Raw genomic sequence first — 19225 nt, forward strand, 5'->3', positions numbered from 1 at the left:
CCCAAACAGCTTTTTAAGGGTTTTCAAGACTTTGTTTGTAATGTAGATGTATACTTTTCCCCCGTGACACAGTTTTGGTCAATTTGAATGAGAACATCTAGTACTCCTTATGGTGGGAACTAATTAAAAAAAATAGTCTAGTTGAGTGGAATTTCTTTTGTATAACTTGGTATACGTTATGTTTCAGATTATTAGTAGTCTATAATTTCCTCACTGAATCTACTGCACTGTTGTAATATTTCAATAAAAACAATCAACAATTAGATCAAGTCTGTTGTCTAATTGAGTGTACAAGACATCAACTGTTTTCATATACATTTATTTTTAAACTGGTTACAAGATTTAAAAAAAGATTTTGCAGCACAAAACAAGACCATTTTGTCCAAGTGAACTACAGCTTCTGTTGCAGTTTAGTGTAAATAAAAATGCAGCACTAGCTGACTTTCAGTCATACACATCCCACCTAAAAATAGCCACAAATTCAGTTTTCTCTTTGAAATCTGTTCATATAATTACAGTTATGTCAGTGTGATACTTTTAAGCATGACATGTTTAATTGGTTTACATCTCAAACATTATGTCAGCCCAAAAAGGACACAGTATTTACTCCAAATACACATGGATAAGCAGATTAGCACCCTCCACTACATCCCTGCTTACAACTACTACAATCCCCTTCACCTATTTTGTACCTCTTTGTGTCCTCACAGCTTAAATTTCCATTTACAACATAACTGAATACCCAGGGACCAAAGTACCTTAAAAAAAAAGGGCACCTTGTGTTATCCCTTGAGTGTTTAAAGTACAGTAAGAAAAATAAAACTGTCTGAATGGGAAAAAGTAACATGGCATAATTCCTGTTGATAAGGGGGTAAGGATGTTTATTGTCATTATAAAAAGAAATTGAGTTGGCGACTCATCAGTCAGTACAGCAGCAACAAGGTAAAAAAATGTATAAAAACATTATGACATTTCTGATTTAAAAAAAAAAATATATAAACAGAACCGAGAGTGCCGAGCAGCTGCGTACAAGCACGCCGCCATTGAGAGTACAGAGTAAAAACAGCTAACAGGGAGGTCTGTATTGCCATGTACCTTCCATATGTGGTTCAAAGTTCAGTTTTTCAAAAAATGTTTTTCCTATTCCCCCATTGTAACCAGTCCAGCTTGGCTACATTGGTGATAATTCTTTAGAATTATTAAGATGACAAGTAAATCCCACTCCCTTAGAATAGAATGATGATCTAATATTGAATGTTGATCGTCTCCAAAAACCCGGCTGTGGTTTGGTACCTGCTGGCACCTGCCAGATTCTTGATTCACAACCGAGAGAATCTAGTTTGTAGTTTTGCATAATGAAAATAAATATTCAGTTTCTCCCTTCTACTGTAGCCTATCCAGTTCGATCCATGCCACTGCCCTCTGCTGGCTGTGGATGGTATTACGTATGGCTGCCAGCAGCTCATCGGTACAGCTCCATGCACTGGGCTCCAGGGTGTAGTAGAGCAGGGGCAGTGTCTCCAGCTGCAGCTCCTCGGCCTGGCACACCTCCTCCATTACTCTGTCCTCCCCACACCGTGGGAAAAACTTCCTATTTCAAGTGTTGGAGCGTCAAATGCAGCAAGTTAGAGGAATAAACGTTGGGTTCTTTAAAACAACACTTTTTTTTTGTATATCTGTATTGTAAGAAAACACCACACCTCAGATGGAGAAAAATGCAAATTTACCTTACAGTGTGAGTGGCGTGAAATGTGTGGTGAACCTGCACGAGCCTGATTGATGTACCATCATGCTGCTATGATCTACACTGCATTTACTGTACTTGCCAAGCAAATGAGTGCCCACGTACCTCAGCTTCTTGTGCTTTTTGTTCTTAGGGTGGATATGGATGACGATAGGGTACACCCCCTGTCTCAATAAGCCCTCAACACTGGGCAGCCCCAGCTCCAGCAGGCAGTGCTTGTCCTGAGACAAAGAGGGAGATTTGGATAATGCATGACAATGTGCATTTATTATCATTAGCAAAATTAAACCCTCTTCTTACTTTTCCTTGGGAGAGACTTGGGATGTTTGTGCAATGCAATTATTTCAACGATGATGTGTTTAGTTTTTTTTAATTACCTGACTGATGACGTCCTGTATCGACTGCAGCCGTATTCCCAGAGTCGTCTCTGGACTGCAGGGATCCAACAGGAACACTCTCTTGTCTCGTCTCTCTGAAGCCTGGATAGGCTCTGCAAACCACAGGAAACAGAGGAAAGAGGAGACTGTGGTGTATCACGCGATGGTCAAATGAGGAATCATCAACCTTTTCAGTCACCGAGTCTATCATTGTGTGTGACGTGAATAAGTGTGTGCATACCTGGTGTGCAGGTGTTGAACTTCAAACCAGACTCTGCTGGTTGCAGCAGCCTCTCTATGAGACCACGGGAGAGAAGAGAGGGGGAGAAGATGACCGGCCGCTTAGTCTGAGCCTGCACCGGCTGCACTAAACTGTACGGGATCAAGTGCTCCTCGTGACCTGAGGGGACAGGCACACATGAAGGTAACATTAATGCACAGCTTGGTGTTGATTTGGTGTTGCATTCTGGGAACACTGTGGCTGGATCTTACGTTTGCTGAGTGTGTAAACAACCTGCTGTGTGGAACCAATCCCACGGCAACTGGGGTCCGTTGCCTTGACCAGTCGTACACGTCCAGATGTTTTCTTCAAGAACTACGTGTCGGAAAATAGAGACAAATAATTATCTAGTCGTTGTGTGTAGGAGTTATGTAACAGTTTGGTTTAACACAGTGACTGAAAGGGAACCTGCATGTCAATTCAATATGAGCAGACTGACCTTCCTCTTGAAGTCCTTTTGCTCCAGGGCCATTTTCCGTAGCCTAACAAGTAACAACTGTTGTGCCCTGAGATGGAAAATACTTATCTGTTATCTACGCTCTTAATTCGGCATAATTAACAGGCGGTACTTATATTGTAATATAATACTGTAAAAAAAAAAAAAAAGCTCAATAGTCAGAATTAGAATGAGGTTGCAGTCGAATCATGGTCCAACTGGCGTACCTGTTGTAGTTGGGCATGGTTCCTGCCTGCAGGTCCTTGGCTGTGTGTGGGTCCACCAGGGAACAGTGCCAATGGTATTTCCCATTGTATCTTGTGTCTGTGACGTGTATAATGTCATCACAGGACACACCCAGAGACGGCGGGTCACCGCGAGGCTCTATGTTGATATTAACACGCACATAGAAGGAGTCAGCACCCAAAAAAGTGGGCGACGAGAGGTGGGAGCACAGTTTGGAGTATGCTGAGGACAGGAAACAGAAGAGGGGAAAGCTTAGTCTCACCTCTCTGTGACATCAATGAACAGAGGTTTCAAGAATACCCTATTATTGTTTTATGTAAAAATCGCAGACAAAAAAACGGGCTCACCCTCTGGGTTGCTCTGGTGTTTGAGCGTTGAAGGCTCAGCCCACCACTGCAGAGAAAAGTGGGCTACCTCAGCAGTGCACTGGCCCAGCAGCACACTGCCCCCACCGAACAGAACCCTCTCCAACTGGACAACATTAAGAGAAACGTTCAATCAAGGAGCTTGTTTTAAAAAAAAAATAATCTCACATCTACACGCAGAACTGCTGAAGCACACCTCTATCATGAAGCATGTACACATACACACACTACTCACACATGATTTATGCACTATACAGACTCACACACACGCACACACACCTCCAGCAGCTCACTGCCCTCCTTCAGTCCACATAGTTCAGCTTGGGAACCAGCTCTCACGTGGCTGACGAAGATCCCTGTTTGGTTCCCTCCGACTATCGTAATATCGTCAGCTAGACTGGCTCTCCTGTGCTTTGGTGAGATGGGGGGGCTTGAGGACGGGGAGCGGGAGGGTGTGCTGAGAGATGGCAGGGATGGGCAGCATTAGATGAGGATGACGTGACATGTAGATGAGGCAAAGATTTGACAAAGAGCAGTGCAACTCAACTAGTCTATTCACTTTATATAATCAGAAAGGTTAACTTATGCTTGTTCTGTGCTCTAAGAATTTCCTTTCATCTACATGTTGTATTATGTATATTTACATAAAGTATTCAACCCTTCCAAACCATTGGATCAAATTACTAATGATGTTAACCACTGAGTTCTGTTAAACTGTATGTACTAGAAATTATTTTTTAGTTGCAATTTGAGGATTCCACAAACGAGATTCATGTCGCGCAGTTGTGTTACAGTCAATTAAGGTCAATGGGGCCAATAATCACGCCATAGCTTTGTAAAATAAATGATCATTCTTATCTTTGAAGCTGTTAGTTGTTGCTGCGAGCACTGTATAAGTGACATTGGTTATTAAGCAGGAAGCCATCACATACTGCATGTCATAGTGTGCTTCAACAATGTTTTTTAGTGGCTGTCATTGACAGGCGTATAATCCGTGATGTTGTACCTGGAAACACTAGGATTGGGTTGGTGTGAAGAGACTGCAGGCAGGTTGACCAGGTCAGGGGGGAAGAGATGAGAGTGTAGGGAGTTCCAGGAATCCCACATAGAAGGTTCACTCGGCTCACCTAAAAAACACCAGAGAGCCTCGTAACTCACGCTCACAACGTACTACATGCAAAGGCTGTGAAACCACAAGACAATCATTTAAAGGTTAAGTTTTAATTACATTTATTTTTTAAATATACCTGTAATGTTATCATTCTCATCACTGGCCCACGATTCCAAGTCAAACCTGTTGAGAGCAGAAAAAAGGGACTTTAATGGGAATGGAATGAAACTAGTCAGAACAGACATTGTGTATCGTTACGTGGGGCTGATTAACTCACTCAGTGTTGACTCGTCGGTTGATGGAGTTCATACACGGTGGGAAGGGGAATGTGGAGAGTCGATTTATTTCTTTTTCGTTTTCCTCTGTCTGAGGGTAGAGAGGTAAATACAAAACACACTGATTCTTACTCCTTATTCCTTCCTGTGTTTGTTATTGAGCGGCGCTGTGGTACTCACTGACGAGAGCAGATTTTCCTCTGAGGTGGAGCGAGAATCTGTGGAGGAGAAATAAAGTACTTAATTACAAGTACTCTGTGCAAAATTTGAGAATCATCCACCAGGTGTCAGTGCACAGAACTTACCCTCCGAGTTATCATTGGCATGGCCACTCGATGGTGTCTGTGTCACAGAGAACAGGAGAAAAAATAGTATGACCTCACAGATATAGAGGTATTGTGCAGGTACTAACATGCTAAGGGTTGCATAAGAATCTACTACAATGTCTCAAACTCTACACAATAATAAGATCCTACTCCAGTTAAAGATATTTACTTTGCCAAAAGCTACATTCCTTGCATGCTGCGAAGACAACGTGAGAAAACATGTTGCCGCAGTCTCCAAAATAGTTGTGGTCACAGTACACAAAGACGTAGGTACACTGCATTAACAGCACCACATTGTCATTTATTCTGATTTTAATCATGACTGGGATGACGGTGATTCCACTGCTACTGTGAATGTAAGTAAGATCATGGTAGCCAGCCCTGACCTTTCGTAGCAGCAGGCGGCTGCCATTGGCCTGGGGTCTCAGGTCCAGACCGAGGGAACAACAGGGGCCGTAGCACTGGTCCTCACTGCACAGGGACAGGTGGGACTGAGGAGACACAGGAAATAGCTTAACGCGTTGTGTGGTTGCAGTGGGAAGACAGTGCTGCGCTCCTAACTTGCTGCGTAAACTCACACAGTGCAGACCGGGGCTGCTCTGCTCCATTTGCTCCCGGCTCCTCTCCCTCTCTCTCTCCAGCTCCCTCTGCTGCTGCTCCAGGTTGACCTGCAGCTCTGCAATGCGTTTACGCAGACGGTTCTTATCCAGCAGACAGTCGGTGTACTCCAACTGCAGGCTGTCTCGACTACGCAGAGCCTGGTGAAAAGATGGAAAAAAGTTTGCACGGTGGGAAAACTGGGTGCTAATATGAGGAATTGCAACTGCAACACAACCAACTACAAACGTGAATGAAAGTTGGCTAGAGACTGTTGGGCCTCCATTCACACTGACCTGGTCTCTCTCCTTTTCCAGCTCCATGATCTGGTTGAAATAGGACACGCTCCTCTTCTGTTCAGTCTCCCAGTCCAGCTGGAGAGTTCTCACCTTCAGCTGTAGCTGCTCGCACTGCGACTCCAGCTACAAACACAGTTTACCATTACAACCTCTATTCAAAGGCAGAAAAAAAACATTAAACACGGACTTTGGCTGTACATCAAACTTTTTTTAACAGAGTAAAAAAAAGTTTGTTTGTCATTTGTGACACCTTGTCCCAGCGCTCCTCAGTGCTCTGTAGCTCTCCTTGTAGCCGGGTTATGATATCACAGAGCTCCTGCCTCTGCTCTGCAGCCTCCCTGCGGTCCTGCTGCAGGATATCCATCAGAGCCTGAGGTAAACAACACAAAGCTCATTTTGACAACATGAAACACTGCATCTTTAGAAACACCGCCCAAAAAAGCATGCTACATCTTTGTCTTGAGGGACAAATTATGAGGAAAAAGCAGTGTGATTGATCCCGACACATAACAAACAGCAAATGTGCTTTCAGACGATAAACTCTGTAGATTTAAAAACATACTTTGACTCCGGTGGCAGGAACTGAGTTCGTCATCTGACTTCCCGTATTCTCAGCTTTGTGAAATTCCGTGCGGTGCAGCGGCTTTTCTGGCAAAGCAGGTGAAGGACCATTTATCTCATAGGAGAGCAAACTGTTTCTTTTTGCTGCCGTGGTGTTCCCTGGAGGATTGATTGCTTGTTTGTCTGCCTCTGTCAACCTGGACCTGAGCTCCTCTACCTGTGTGGAGACCAAGCAAAGCAGCCATAAACACATACCCTGATATTTTGAAAAACACGTTTAAAATATGGCTAATGAGGTAATAATGCAGCTGTTTAATAACATCACCATCTTTCAGGAACAAAATAACCACAAATAATTCCAGGTATTCACAACAAAGGGGTTCATACCTCAATGGTTTGGTCGACATGTTTGTAAATGAAAGGCAGGCTGATAACATCTACACAGTTGGTTTGAGCTGCTCACTTCAGTGTCATGTTGCAGCTGCGTGCCAGTTTAAACAGTTTCACTGCCCTGGGCGCTGCTGTTCGTGCCATCAAACATAACATTTATTATTTTTCTTCCCCATAGTCTCCCAGCACTTAAAATATCTCTCCCTGTCTTTATGCGACATGGCTTTGCAAGTAACACGTATCTCTGAAGAACAGACCCTTGTGTTAAATAGAAACTCTTGGCCCCACGTGGAGCACCTAAACCAGCACCTTAAAGCTTAGAGCAACAGGGGGAAACAAGTTGGGGGGGACAAGTAGATCACTGTTATTAGCAAATTCGCCATTTCTGCAGCAAGTAACAGCTGTTTTTAGAGTGAGTATCAGCTGAGGAATGTGGTGGGACATGAGGAATGACTCATCTTCTGAGGGCCTTCTCGCACTAAAAGTCAGAAAAAGTCTTGTGTTTGACAACTCCTCGGTATCGGTATCTGTGAGTTCTAGGATTTGTGGTGAATAAAACATACACTCTCTTTAACCTCCTAAGATGATACACTGTACAGCTTTGTTTTTTACATATGCTGCTCCCAGCCGACCTACCTGTCTCAGTAGTTCTCTCTCGCGGGTGGAGGCCTTGCCTTGCTCCTCCAGGGCCCTGGAGTACTTCACAGCCTGCTCCAGGTGCCTGTCCTTCAACTTGCCCAGCTCTCGACTGCCCGACTCCCAGTCCTGACGCAACCTAAAGATCACAAATCATCATTGATTCATTTCTGTGCGACACAAGGTGAACCATGTGCTTTCTGTGACATTAAAGTTACTCGTTCATCGATTCATCGTAGTTTTAATCCGCTCACTGAAGCTTCATGAGGAAATATTACTTCTAATAACTAGAGATTCACTCAGCGTATTTGTTTATTGACCCTCTCAAATGGAATCTCAGTTTCTAAGTGGCCGGAGATCTTTGCCCAAACATAGTGAAGATTTGAAAAATCTCAAAAACCAGCTGGTAAGCTTTCTATAGAAAGTTACCCATCACTGCCTGTTTGACGTCACCAACAAGAGAAATTACCTGGCTCAAACTGTCAGAGAAAGTTTCTGCCATGACTCGTCTCTCACCCATGAATTTAGTGAACAAAGATTTTCTTTTCACAGCCTGACAAAAGAGGACCAAACTCAGCTGCCCCCAAAAGTGAAACAAACCTCTCAAGCTGCAGTCTGTCCTGACGCAGCTCCTGAGCTTTGCGTTCGGCACGGCCGCGTTCGTCCTCCGCCATCCGGCAGCGCTGAGACAGGCGGCGCTCACACATGCGGCTGTTTCGAAGCTGCTCCATCAGTTTACGCACCTCCAGAAGCAGGAACTGGGTCAAACCCTCCGGACCCTCCTCATCTGGGGGGTATAGACAGGTGGAGGTTATGGGTCGTCATGGGTACAACTGGTTAATGTGCGTGGAGTGGGTAAGCTCACATGCGGAGAGTGGAGTGGTTTGTTTTAATGTGTGAGGAGACGGGACGGGTGAATGAAAGCGTGTCTAAGTCATCTGCATGTCCTTTTCGCATATGTAAACATCTGGGAACACTGAATCCTTGTGCATACTTTGTGAAAGTACCAAGAGAACTTTTGTTATAAGATTTCCTCTCAAGTACCCATGCTGGCTCTACATCTTTAGCTCTTTGTCTTAGAGTTGTGCCAAACGTCCAAAGGCCTTTCATTATATTCTGCTTGTTTAACATGCCCTTCATTCCTTAAGATACTCTTAAGCATAGTAAGAACAACATTGTGTGCTCAGCTCTGCAGAGAGTAGCCTACTTATCCACTAGATAACACTGAGCTTCTGGCTCAAGTGCGTTGAAACCACTTTTCAAGTGTACGTATCTCAGGTTTGTTTGCTGGCCATGTAACATTCAAATATAAACCATGGTGAGCTTATCCAAAGTTTGAATGACTGTAATGTGTTTGCTATGTGCCAGTAAAGAGCCTTTTTATTCAACAAGTGGGGCTAAGTCTATTTTCGAAAGTCAGATTTAAGTCTCAAGATGACAATCAGGAATCCTGAGTCCTAAACTTTGAGTTTTGGGCCTAAAATATTTGTAATGGAGTCTATTTTACAAAGTCTATTTCCGATTAAATACAGTGTCTTTTCATTCAAAGTGTACGCATGAAAATTCTCGTTCCACATTAAGATATTTCCTTCACTTTTCAAAGTATTTTGGTTGATTATTTTCAATCCTTAAGTCCAACTCAACCCTGTGTCACGAGGTGAGTCCACACCTCTGCCATCCTAGACATGCAGGGAAAGCCCCGCCTTACCCAGTATGAGGGAGCATCGCTGTGTGGGCTGCTCTCCGGTCAGCTGCGTGTACTGGTCCGGGTGGTAGAACTCCAGCGATTCCATGAAGGCTTGAAGACCTCGCTGGCCTTGACCACGCAGAATGTCCAGCAAACGACCTGTTCAACAAAAAGAGAAAGAAAAAAATGTGGGATTAATCACTATCCCATGCACAATGTCAATAAACCGATGCAAGCTCATGTCAGCATTTTGGTTACTGTAAACTATCAAAGCTGAAGCAGTCTCACCTCAAAAATGTTACCTCTTTGATGTGAGTGCCATCTACACTGTAGTTACATACTGTAGGTATTTCAAACATGACCATGATAAATGAGCAGCTGTAGCATGAGCTAACCCTCTGGCAACGAAACCACAGCGATATGAACTGGGTGCTCAGGTCCTCGTCTTCATCTTTACTATCTTCACTCCCCATTCTGTCAGCCTTACACTTCCCTTTACTTGGCAAAGTCTTTCATCTTACTCTCTCCTTAGTTCCTGCCTGTTTTACTCACTGCAACATGTATCTCTACCCGCCTGTTCCTCTCTCGCTACCTGCTGCACAACCACTCACACATAATGTGGTTTTACAAAAGAACCATACTGCATGTACTGTCGTGCTTCCCATTTTTAAAGCACGTCGTACTATTGTACATTATTGTACTGTCTTTCAGGCAACCATTTGTATCGGTTCATTAGCAAAGACCATATTGCATATGGACCCCCTGTCTTTCTTCCCACGTTTCCTATCATTTGTCTCTTAATTAAAGGTAAAAATGACCGAAATGTAAGAAATTCCCATTATTCTTTTTTTATGATGATGCCAATGCTACTCTATTGCTTGTCCTCTCTTCTAATTTGTCTATGATTTCTAAGTGGAGTTATGGGCGTTTATTTGCATTGAGCATTGGAGATAATACAATCCTCAAGTCACACTGTAGTATCCAGATTTGACTGAGTCACGACTCCAAGAAGTATAGCCTACCAAATCAACAGGTCAAACTACAATAACCAACTTCCTGTTGACAGGTCCCTTTCACCTCATACCTCATAGTAGCGTTCTTTTTTTAATAGGTGCAATATAACATTACAAAAAGACTAGTATCTTTGACAGTTTCATGATCTGAAACTAGCTAATGGGTAACATATGCACAACCAACTGCATGGCCTTTTTACGTCACGTCAAAAGGCCATAAAAACGATTAAATCTGAAGCTGTTGCTTGAGGTGTTCACTTTAGCTGTACGGCTGGTGTTCCGCTTTAGATGTATCGACGTTTTCGAATGAATTGTTCCTCCTCTCACCGGCCTTGCTGATGCGCAGTGGGTACTGCGTGGAGTTGAGCACCTCGTCTTCATCCTGCTCGTCGATGACCTTGCACTGGCGCAGAAACGGCGTGAGTTTGGCCGGGTTGAGGATGCGCGTGAGCTTGTGCCGTACACCCTCCACCCGATCCCAAAGCTCCTCACAGCGCTCCTCTGACCAGGAGGGAGAGGACCGCACCTCCTCCTGAGCTATGTCCCCATCCTCGGCCCAAACTGTGACACCTGCAAGAGACCGGAAATTTGCAAGAAGTTCAAGAAGTTTGACTGCTGTAAAAACTATTGTGCAAAAAAATCTTTTAATCATTTAGTGACTCCAGAAATGCTGTAGAATTGGTACTTTGGACCATGTCTCATTTGACCGTCACAGTTCAGCCCGAGGACCAGATCTACTGTCCTGACTAAGCTTATCTGCAACTCTCAGCCCTCAAAGTGAGTCATTGCACAATGGCTTATAAAAAAATCACTGTCTGTCTGCTTTTCAACGCAAAGATAAGACATCAGAAGCAAACATGTGAGGCATCCTTGTGAATTAAATTTATATTCCTCCTAATTAAAATGCAATACATGATGATCCTCTTTGTCAAACACTGAGCCCTTTTTAATAGAAATCATTCTTTAGGATACATAAAGATTACTGGGTTTATCTGTTGCATTGAGAAAGAATGAGATTAACCTCCTTACTGGAAATCTTACAAGGAATGCAGAGGGGGATTTACTCCTACAAAATACAAGTCCGACAGATGAACATTTAACTTCAGCTCATTTGCCACACGGAGAGCAGATAATGGTGTTAGATCTCATTTAAGGAGGACAACTTGATTAGCTAAAAGCCAATAAGTGTTTGCATGATGAATGAAGTTATATTTCATAGGAGTTAGTATATCAGCAGCAGTAAGAGTCTGCTGTTACCAGGGTCATAAACTGTAGTGGGGAGGACACTTTGTGGGTCAGTGTCTCAGAGTGCAGGAATGAAAATACTGGCTTGACTCATATTGCACACCTAAAAACACACCAGGGGAAAAAAGCTTGCTCAGTCCCATTCATTTCACACTGTGGAGGAGACAATGAGAGAAAGTGAAAAACCCTGCCACTACAGGAGTGTGTTAAAAACACAACTACATACTGTGTGTAATCACACTTACCGTTATTTTCTTTCCTCTTGTAATAATGATAATAATAACATAATGGTTGATTCTGTTATCAGTGATGCAAGGGAGGGAAAGCTTTCGCCCGCCTTCTAAATCCAGTGAGAAAATGCTGAACAAGGCACACTCTTAACAACACAAGCCCCCCAAAGCTGAGTTGTTTCTACAAACAGAACCCCATGTCTCATTTCTGTTGGATTAACAAATGCACTTTATAATCACACAGAGGTCCAGTTTCTGTCACATCTCACTGCAGTCTGTAATTCTTTGGTGGGTTTTGGCTCTGATAATATTTGATCACTTCATAGATAAAAAAAAAAGAACCTATGGATAAGTCCTCATGAATATTATTTATTATTTACCCTCAGTGTTATTTATCAACGATGAGAGTGAGGCGCCTGCTGCTCTGTGCAGCTGATGTGACTGATCTGAGCTAAAAAGGCAGGTCGAGGCAGGTCTGGATGCTCTGGAATCTCAGTCATTACCCATAAACACGTCTACTGAGACATTGTTCTCATGTGATTACAACCGAACCCCTCCTCCTTACACTCCAAGCAGTAGAAAACACTCACCCAATACTATACTGTGATCTACCATCATCTCCTCTAAGAACAGAAAGAGATACAACCTGCAATTTTAAGGTTTAAATGGAAAAAATAAAAATAATAAAAGAAACAAAAAAAACAATATCACAAACTATGCATGTGTTATCTGCTGATAACATATTCAGATATATTCCATCAACAGGACTTTTGTTATCAGGTGTATTTATTTCCAAAAGGCCATGTTTATATCTTGTGTGAAAGTTTGGAAAGTTTTGAGAGTAGCTTTAACAAAAATAAGATGTAATTTTGTATTTGACATGACTGAAAATATGTATATGCTATATGTTAATATATGTTAGTTTAGCAAAAAGAAGATTGTTGTGTTAACTGGTTTGAGAAAAGTAGCTTTTGTCATGAAACAAATGTGTCACATTGACAGAGTATTGATTAAAAACAACAACAACAAAAACAGAGGGCAACTTGATCAATGCTCCACAGTGGGTAGAATAATATTACATAATGTGATAGATTATAGTGATGTGGGAGTTCAAAATGCCAGATTTGTATACTTGTCTATTTCCTGTTGTTGACCCAAACCGAGAGCCGAACTTAAGACCTTATCACTGATTGTATACCCGGCTATAGCGCAGCCTTGCTATTTAACGCGTAGTTATTTACTCATAACACAGCTGCAAACTGCTGAAATCTTAAGTGTTGGCTTACCGCTCATGTCTCGAACCTCCTTGAATCTGTTCTGACGATGAGACCAAACAAATGAATCAAGTCCTCTACGTCTCGTTCAGGTCCAGAGACGCGTCAGAAGTGAAACTGAGCAGTGAGATCAGAGAGTGCGTGGGCGCCATCTGACCGGAGAGCGGCGGAGCGCACAGGTACTCCTTTACGCACACCTTGGCACACTCAGCTCCCCACCCTCGGTCAATCCCAACCAGCCAATCTGCAGCCAAGAATAGCGATAAGGATCATCACCAAATACATTTCACTCTTGCGGAGAGTTTTTAAATAAAGATTGCCTTTGTCTGAGGTATAGCAGAGTCCTTTAGCACTAGATGGCGCTTTCAACCGCTGATTGCCCACTCAAAGCGCTCCCCAACAGGCGCATCATTGCTGTGATAGTTACTGTATATTGCATCAATATTTCCAGGTATGTTTCTTGAATTCTGAGCGTTATCATGAAGGCTTGATCCAGACACATGACTTAAAGAGAATATGACTCATTGACACTGTGAGTCACTCATAGTCACTCACAGTTTGCATAGAATAGCTTCTCACCTCGTAAATGTACAGGAGAGACAGCTTTGTGTTGCAGTACTTTGTGCCCTGGAGGAGAGCAGGTTAGTCACCAGTGTTGATCTGATAAATTTAGACGCAATGACACAGAGTGTCTCATCCTCACAGCTTTTTTTGTTTGTTTGTTTAATGCATGTTATATAGCAAGTACCACATAAAGACTGTAAGGAGTGTTAGGTAAGTGGGACAGCTGACTCATACTGTTTGAGCTAGAGTACTACCAGATAAGATGACAGCATTTAATAATGGAAAGCACGGAAATGAAACCAGGAAGTGACGAAAAGGTTAAAACAAGTAGAGGCAAGTGTTACAAAAAACAGCACGATGTAAATTAACATGATAATTACAGGTTGTACTAAAAATCATTTAACAGCACGTGAAAGAATTGAAATGAGGATTAAATGAGAAGAAAATGGGATTTTGTGTCACAAGTCAAATTATGTACATTTTAGAGGTACATTGTATAAATCCTTGGTTTGTGAAAATATACACAAATGTAGGCTATATCAAAGATTTTAAATGATAACTCTTGAGTGTGGGATGGGACCGGGCAGAGGGTGTAGTGTGAAATGTGTCTTGCAGTTTGAGTCTGAAGGCAGACAGGAAATGCAGGGTGCCTAGCAGAAGAATGTGTCTTTTTCTTGGCTTGTGGACAGGAAATGTCAGCCTACTCTTCGTCCCTGGGCCTCCCCAAAACAAACAGGCCTCCTGTTTGGGGTCTCGGTACTGCTGCTGAGATATCATTTAGATATAGAGATATTATGTACTCATATACACTACAGGAAGCTTACATGTGAGGTTGCTCTCTCTACAAATGTCCTCTTAATAAACTACACGCTTATGCAGAAACAAATACAGACTTTGCGTCAGGCCTTGGTCTCACTTAGAATAGAGTGCTGCAGGAATGAGTCCTAAAACCCAGAAATGAGTCAGCATTTTTGCACTTCCAGTTCCCTCATCTCAAAGTTAATTTAAAAAAATGTTTTTTGGGTTAGATGCCTGAAATAAGGTTTGTCGTTAACAACAAGCTTAAAATATTTCAACGTTTTGTTCTACATGTGCAACATGTCAGTAAATACTCCTCTCATGAATTTAGAAGTTTTGAGTGTCTTATAAAAGGCAGTTGCTAACAAGAGGCTAAATGAGGCTACAAAACGTCATCACGCTGAGCACTAGTCCGCCTTTAGCTACGTTGTGGTAACATGAAGTCATTGTAGTTCAGAAACGGTTTATCGCCAAGTATGATCATACATAAAATAAATTTGACTTAGTGTCTGTGACTAGCCTAATGTTAGCTTTTTATTTCTATTGTATTTAAGCTCCAAAAACGATAAGAGTGGTGTTCGTTTGTGAAGATTATCTTGCTGAATAAAACGTGTAAGTATCATATACTTCTGTTCGCCACAGGGTTTATTTTCTGCAATGATCCAAAATCCAGTGGAATAATATCATTGGCTTTTTGTAGAAAGAACCAGTGCGATGCTAACTTTTGGGTTGGCCTACAAAAAGACATCATCCCTGCAGCTCTCTGTATGATAAACTGCACAATAATAGCATACGGTATATGACATCCATTCATTTTATGCACTTACTGAAGGATCTGTAATTGTATACATTACTCAAAGACCTACAAAAGTAGTTGAGCCGTGTTGACTGTATAATATCTTAACCTTATGCAGGGACATGGTATGATTTTTTAAAATCTTTTTCATGTTTATCAGGTAATTGATTTTAGATGTGATAACGAACAGACAGGAAATAGAGAAGATTATATAAATAACTCTACTTCCTTGTTGTGTTTTAAACTAATCTTGTGCTGTATCATCACTGATTCTCTGTCCCTCATCCTTGATTATGACTCACAAACACACCTCCTCTCTGTCTTTCTTTCCATACCCCTTCTTTCTGTGCTCTTCTTCCATTTTGTCTCCCTCTCATTGCTTCACTATTTGTCATTTACACTCTGCCTCTTCCTCCGACAGACCCATCCATCCTCCAGCAGTGCAGTCCCGGCCTTGGTGAGGGGAGGGAGAGAGGGGAGGGAAGGGGAGGGAAGGAGGGAAAGAGGGAAGGAGGGAAGGAGGGAAGGAGGGAAGGAGGGAGGGCTGCAGTGGATGAGCATTCCTGTTGTCTCTGAGGTGACGGCGGCACAGAGGAGCCATTGACGGCAGCACTGGACCCCACAGCTTGCTAATGCTGGAATGTGTGATATTGTGACAGTTCAGTCACACAGAAATGGGCCGTGCAGAATTCCCTTAAGTGCTCTGTACGCTTTAATCTGTAGCTCTTTAAGTTGATTTGTTTCCCTCTCCAGACAACAAGTGAGTGAGCAGCTGATGGTTTGGTGTCTTTTTGAAATGATAAGCTTCACGGCATCAGGAGCTGGGCGGGACTGACAACCATCAACTATTTGCTTTATATATATCTGTGTGATTATCTGTGTGAAGTGCATGTTAGACGGAGTGGCTTCCCCACATGCAAAAAGGTTCAGCACAGGATGTAATCAGACACCAGAATTCATTTAAATCTGCCTTAATCTATAACTATTCAACAATGTAGGCCAACAGCTTAAACAGCAGCAGTGTCTGTAGGTTTCATTTCTATGTTTGTTCCACACTTGTCCTGCCCGGCACACAACAGGCCCGGCTCTTCACCCAGCAGCTGAACCCCCATGGCTCCATCTATGACTCAAGCCTGGCGGCAGCACAGAATCACCCCTTTGTGTCCGTGAAGAATGCGTCTTTTCTGACTTTTTTTGAAAACAGAGGCAGAGAAAGAGAGGGATGGGAGCATGAGTAATTGAGACAGATTTAAATCTTGACATGTGATTTATGTTTCCTCTGTAGGCTGATACTGTGGCAGTAGCTCTCCATTCATCAGGCTGGTGCTACTCAAGATACCCTTGATGGTTTATGACAAAATTGAGATTGAGAAATGAATATCATGCACCATTGAAATACACGCGTTTCTCTCCGCTCTCCACTTGCAAAGAGGAAGCTGTATTTCTAAGGGTGCTGTGCTGATGGATTTGCCTTGACCAAAAAAATGAAACTTGTAAATATCCCAGAGTAATACCCTGCAATTTCCTGTTTAACATGGAATCAACATCAATACAGCAAAGGGTCAGAGTGAAGGGAGGAATTGTTATTGAAGCAAACAAGAAGCTTGGACAAACAATGAGTGGGACAAAAATATTACAACAATAAAACCAGAGGGCTCTTTTATTTATCACGGAATAAACTTGAAAAACTTTAATTAAAAGATTACATTTTCATGACCTGCTGTGTGAAATATTTTCCGAAGCCATGCAGGCTGACAAAGAAACCTCATTTGGAGGCGATGTGGCTGAGCTTGATACAATTCAGACCTCACAGAACCTCATCTGGACAAATTTGGAGCTTCTGGGAGGAGTCATCATCCATTCTGAGTGCTGGCCACAATCAAGGAGCAACCGAACACAAGTTTTTAAATCACTAAATCAACTCTTGGTCCAGGGCTGGATAATACAATCACCTCTTAGTTTTCAACTATACTACTTTAAAGAGCAGTGTGACATAAACTACAAACCATAAATGTCTACTGTAGGACTACAAAAAGGAATTTAAACCTCAGCTCAGGATAAATACCCTGTTTCCCCACACAATGACACCCATAGTGCGACGTACGAATTTCCAGCTGATGGTCTCTACTCTTCTACATACTCGCAGACAAATGTGCACACGGGCCTGACTTTGTAGAGCCAGTAAAAAAAAACTGACAGCCCGGCCTGCTCCCCTTCCTGTCACTCTCCCTCCAGAGCGGTGAGGCTTGAGTTGAGACGTTTGAATTACAGGGTGTTAGATGGCTCTCTAAATCTGAGCTCCACCGCTGCAGACACGGACAGCTTTACCAACCGCTGCACATCAATTTCCAGATACACATTCAGGTTTAAAAATGCAACTATTGCTTACCACATGCTCAAAGTTGCATGGTGTTACATATAGAGCAGTCACACTAAGCGCAACGCTTTTGGCATCAACAGTCAATGTTCCTGCTTCTATTTGTGCACGATGTCTAAACAGACGGACTTGGAGAGGATGTCCAGGGGTCACTGTTTTCAGACAAGTCAGGGGTCGCATGTTTGTCACGGTCCTCTGGCTTTCCCTTTTTTAAACTGGCATCAACAAAACAAACACCCTTCCTCTTGGGAATGATAACAATAAAGTACGAGAGTGGTTGTGTGGTAAGACTCCATTTCAAGCTCTACTCAACAATGTGTTGAGTAGTACACAAACACAATATTTTTAGGGTCATCCAACGAACTCGTATATCAACATAGTAGTTTAAAGCAGGAATTAGGAGATGCAAGTTATTCATTACAATAACAGGAAGCCATTTAGTTTCCTAATAACCCCCTGACGATATTTGGTGTCTGTTTCCATGTCCAGCTCCATGTGTGAACGTTCTAACTATGGATACAGTATGTCTGGAAGTACAATGGCTGGTTTCAATGCTCAGCAGCTCTCCCAGACATCATCATCTGTCTCCCCCTGGCAGACATACAGAGACAATGGATTAACCCTAGCTGAGTCACTGGGCCCTCGTCAAAACAAGAGAATTCTCCCAGCTTCTCAATTCACTGCTTCATGCTGGGATCTGCTTTTAAGGTAGTCACACTTGACCACTATAGGACTCTACTGACCTGGTATTTTTCAGATGGTGAGACGTGTCATTTATTATAGGTCTAAAGATGGAAACTAAAAGTTTTTTATTTTTTATTTATTGGCCCCTGAATACTGTCATTCAACTCTGTTGGCTGTTGTCACTTAACAGCCTCTGCTCAAATATGAGTATTAGGAGCAACACTAAAACCTACACAGGATGTACATCATCAGACGCAGCAAAGCTAGAAAGTCAGACTGAGGACTGAAATTGTTTCAGGTTAAATTCCAGGTGATCTGAGCTATCATCCAAAATCCAAAATCATCACCTCATTCATTCACTAAATAACAGGCATTCACGGAGAGTTTATCATGAGCAGTACATTTAGATTTCCAACACTTATGAATCAATGACAGGTCCAACAACTAATGTTTGAATCTATTTGATGTGTTGAATTACAATGTAGGGTTGATATCAGAAAGTTGTTTTTATGTCCCGGCACAACCTTTGACAAAAAAACATTTGACTCCTCAATTTGAACCAGGTTTCTAAAAAAAAAAGGCAAACAGCCCCTGCTCAGTGACAGTCAGAACTAAGTGTTTCAGTATGTGTCTGTGTGTTCATGCCTGTTTTTATTATTGTAGTCTAGAAAGCACGGAGGACTGACATTACAATACTCTATTGTCTGTGGACCAACACTCAGCTTCCTGGCCAGTCGGAATCCACGGAAACAGGAGCGCAGTCCAAACAAAGACACACTGGTCGACTTCTTTCATGTACCCCTCCATATATCAAACCTCCTCACACCACTCTCCCCCCACTTCAACTGAACAGTCCCACTTCCCGGACGGTGCTCTCCAAATGCACATCTGGGTTTTTATGAGAACAGGAGTCT

At 42.6% G+C, this 19225-nt stretch overlaps 1 protein-coding gene across 1 annotated transcript; it reads right to left on the reverse strand.

Moving 5' to 3' along the window:
- Window positions 1–343: 343 nt before the first annotated feature.
- Window positions 344–13222, reverse strand: zmp:0000000896 (caspase recruitment domain-containing protein 10). Its single transcript, XM_068718601.1, has 24 exons — window positions 13105–13222; window positions 10671–10913; window positions 9352–9489; window positions 8244–8430; window positions 7640–7782; window positions 6619–6830; window positions 6307–6426; window positions 6054–6179; window positions 5739–5918; window positions 5547–5651; window positions 5140–5176; window positions 5015–5052; window positions 4837–4925; window positions 4696–4742; window positions 4455–4575; window positions 3728–3905; window positions 3431–3554; window positions 3065–3305; window positions 2841–2907; window positions 2614–2716; window positions 2363–2521; window positions 2122–2234; window positions 1850–1965; window positions 344–1591 (listed from the first exon to the last, which is right to left on the reverse strand). Exons 1-24 carry the CDS (start codon window positions 13109–13111, stop codon window positions 1384–1386), a joined length of 3102 nt encoding a protein of 1033 aa, XP_068574702.1. The 5' UTR covers window positions 13112–13222; the 3' UTR covers window positions 344–1383.
- Window positions 13223–19225: the final 6003 nt, after the last annotated feature.

The sequence above is a fragment of the Cebidichthys violaceus genome, unplaced genomic scaffold, assembly GCF_023349555.1.
Source record: "Cebidichthys violaceus isolate CVI_PGR_0920_01 unplaced genomic scaffold, fCebVio1.0.p SCAF_23, whole genome shotgun sequence".
NCBI classification, from domain to species: Eukaryota; Metazoa; Chordata; class Actinopteri; order Perciformes; family Stichaeidae; genus Cebidichthys; species Cebidichthys violaceus.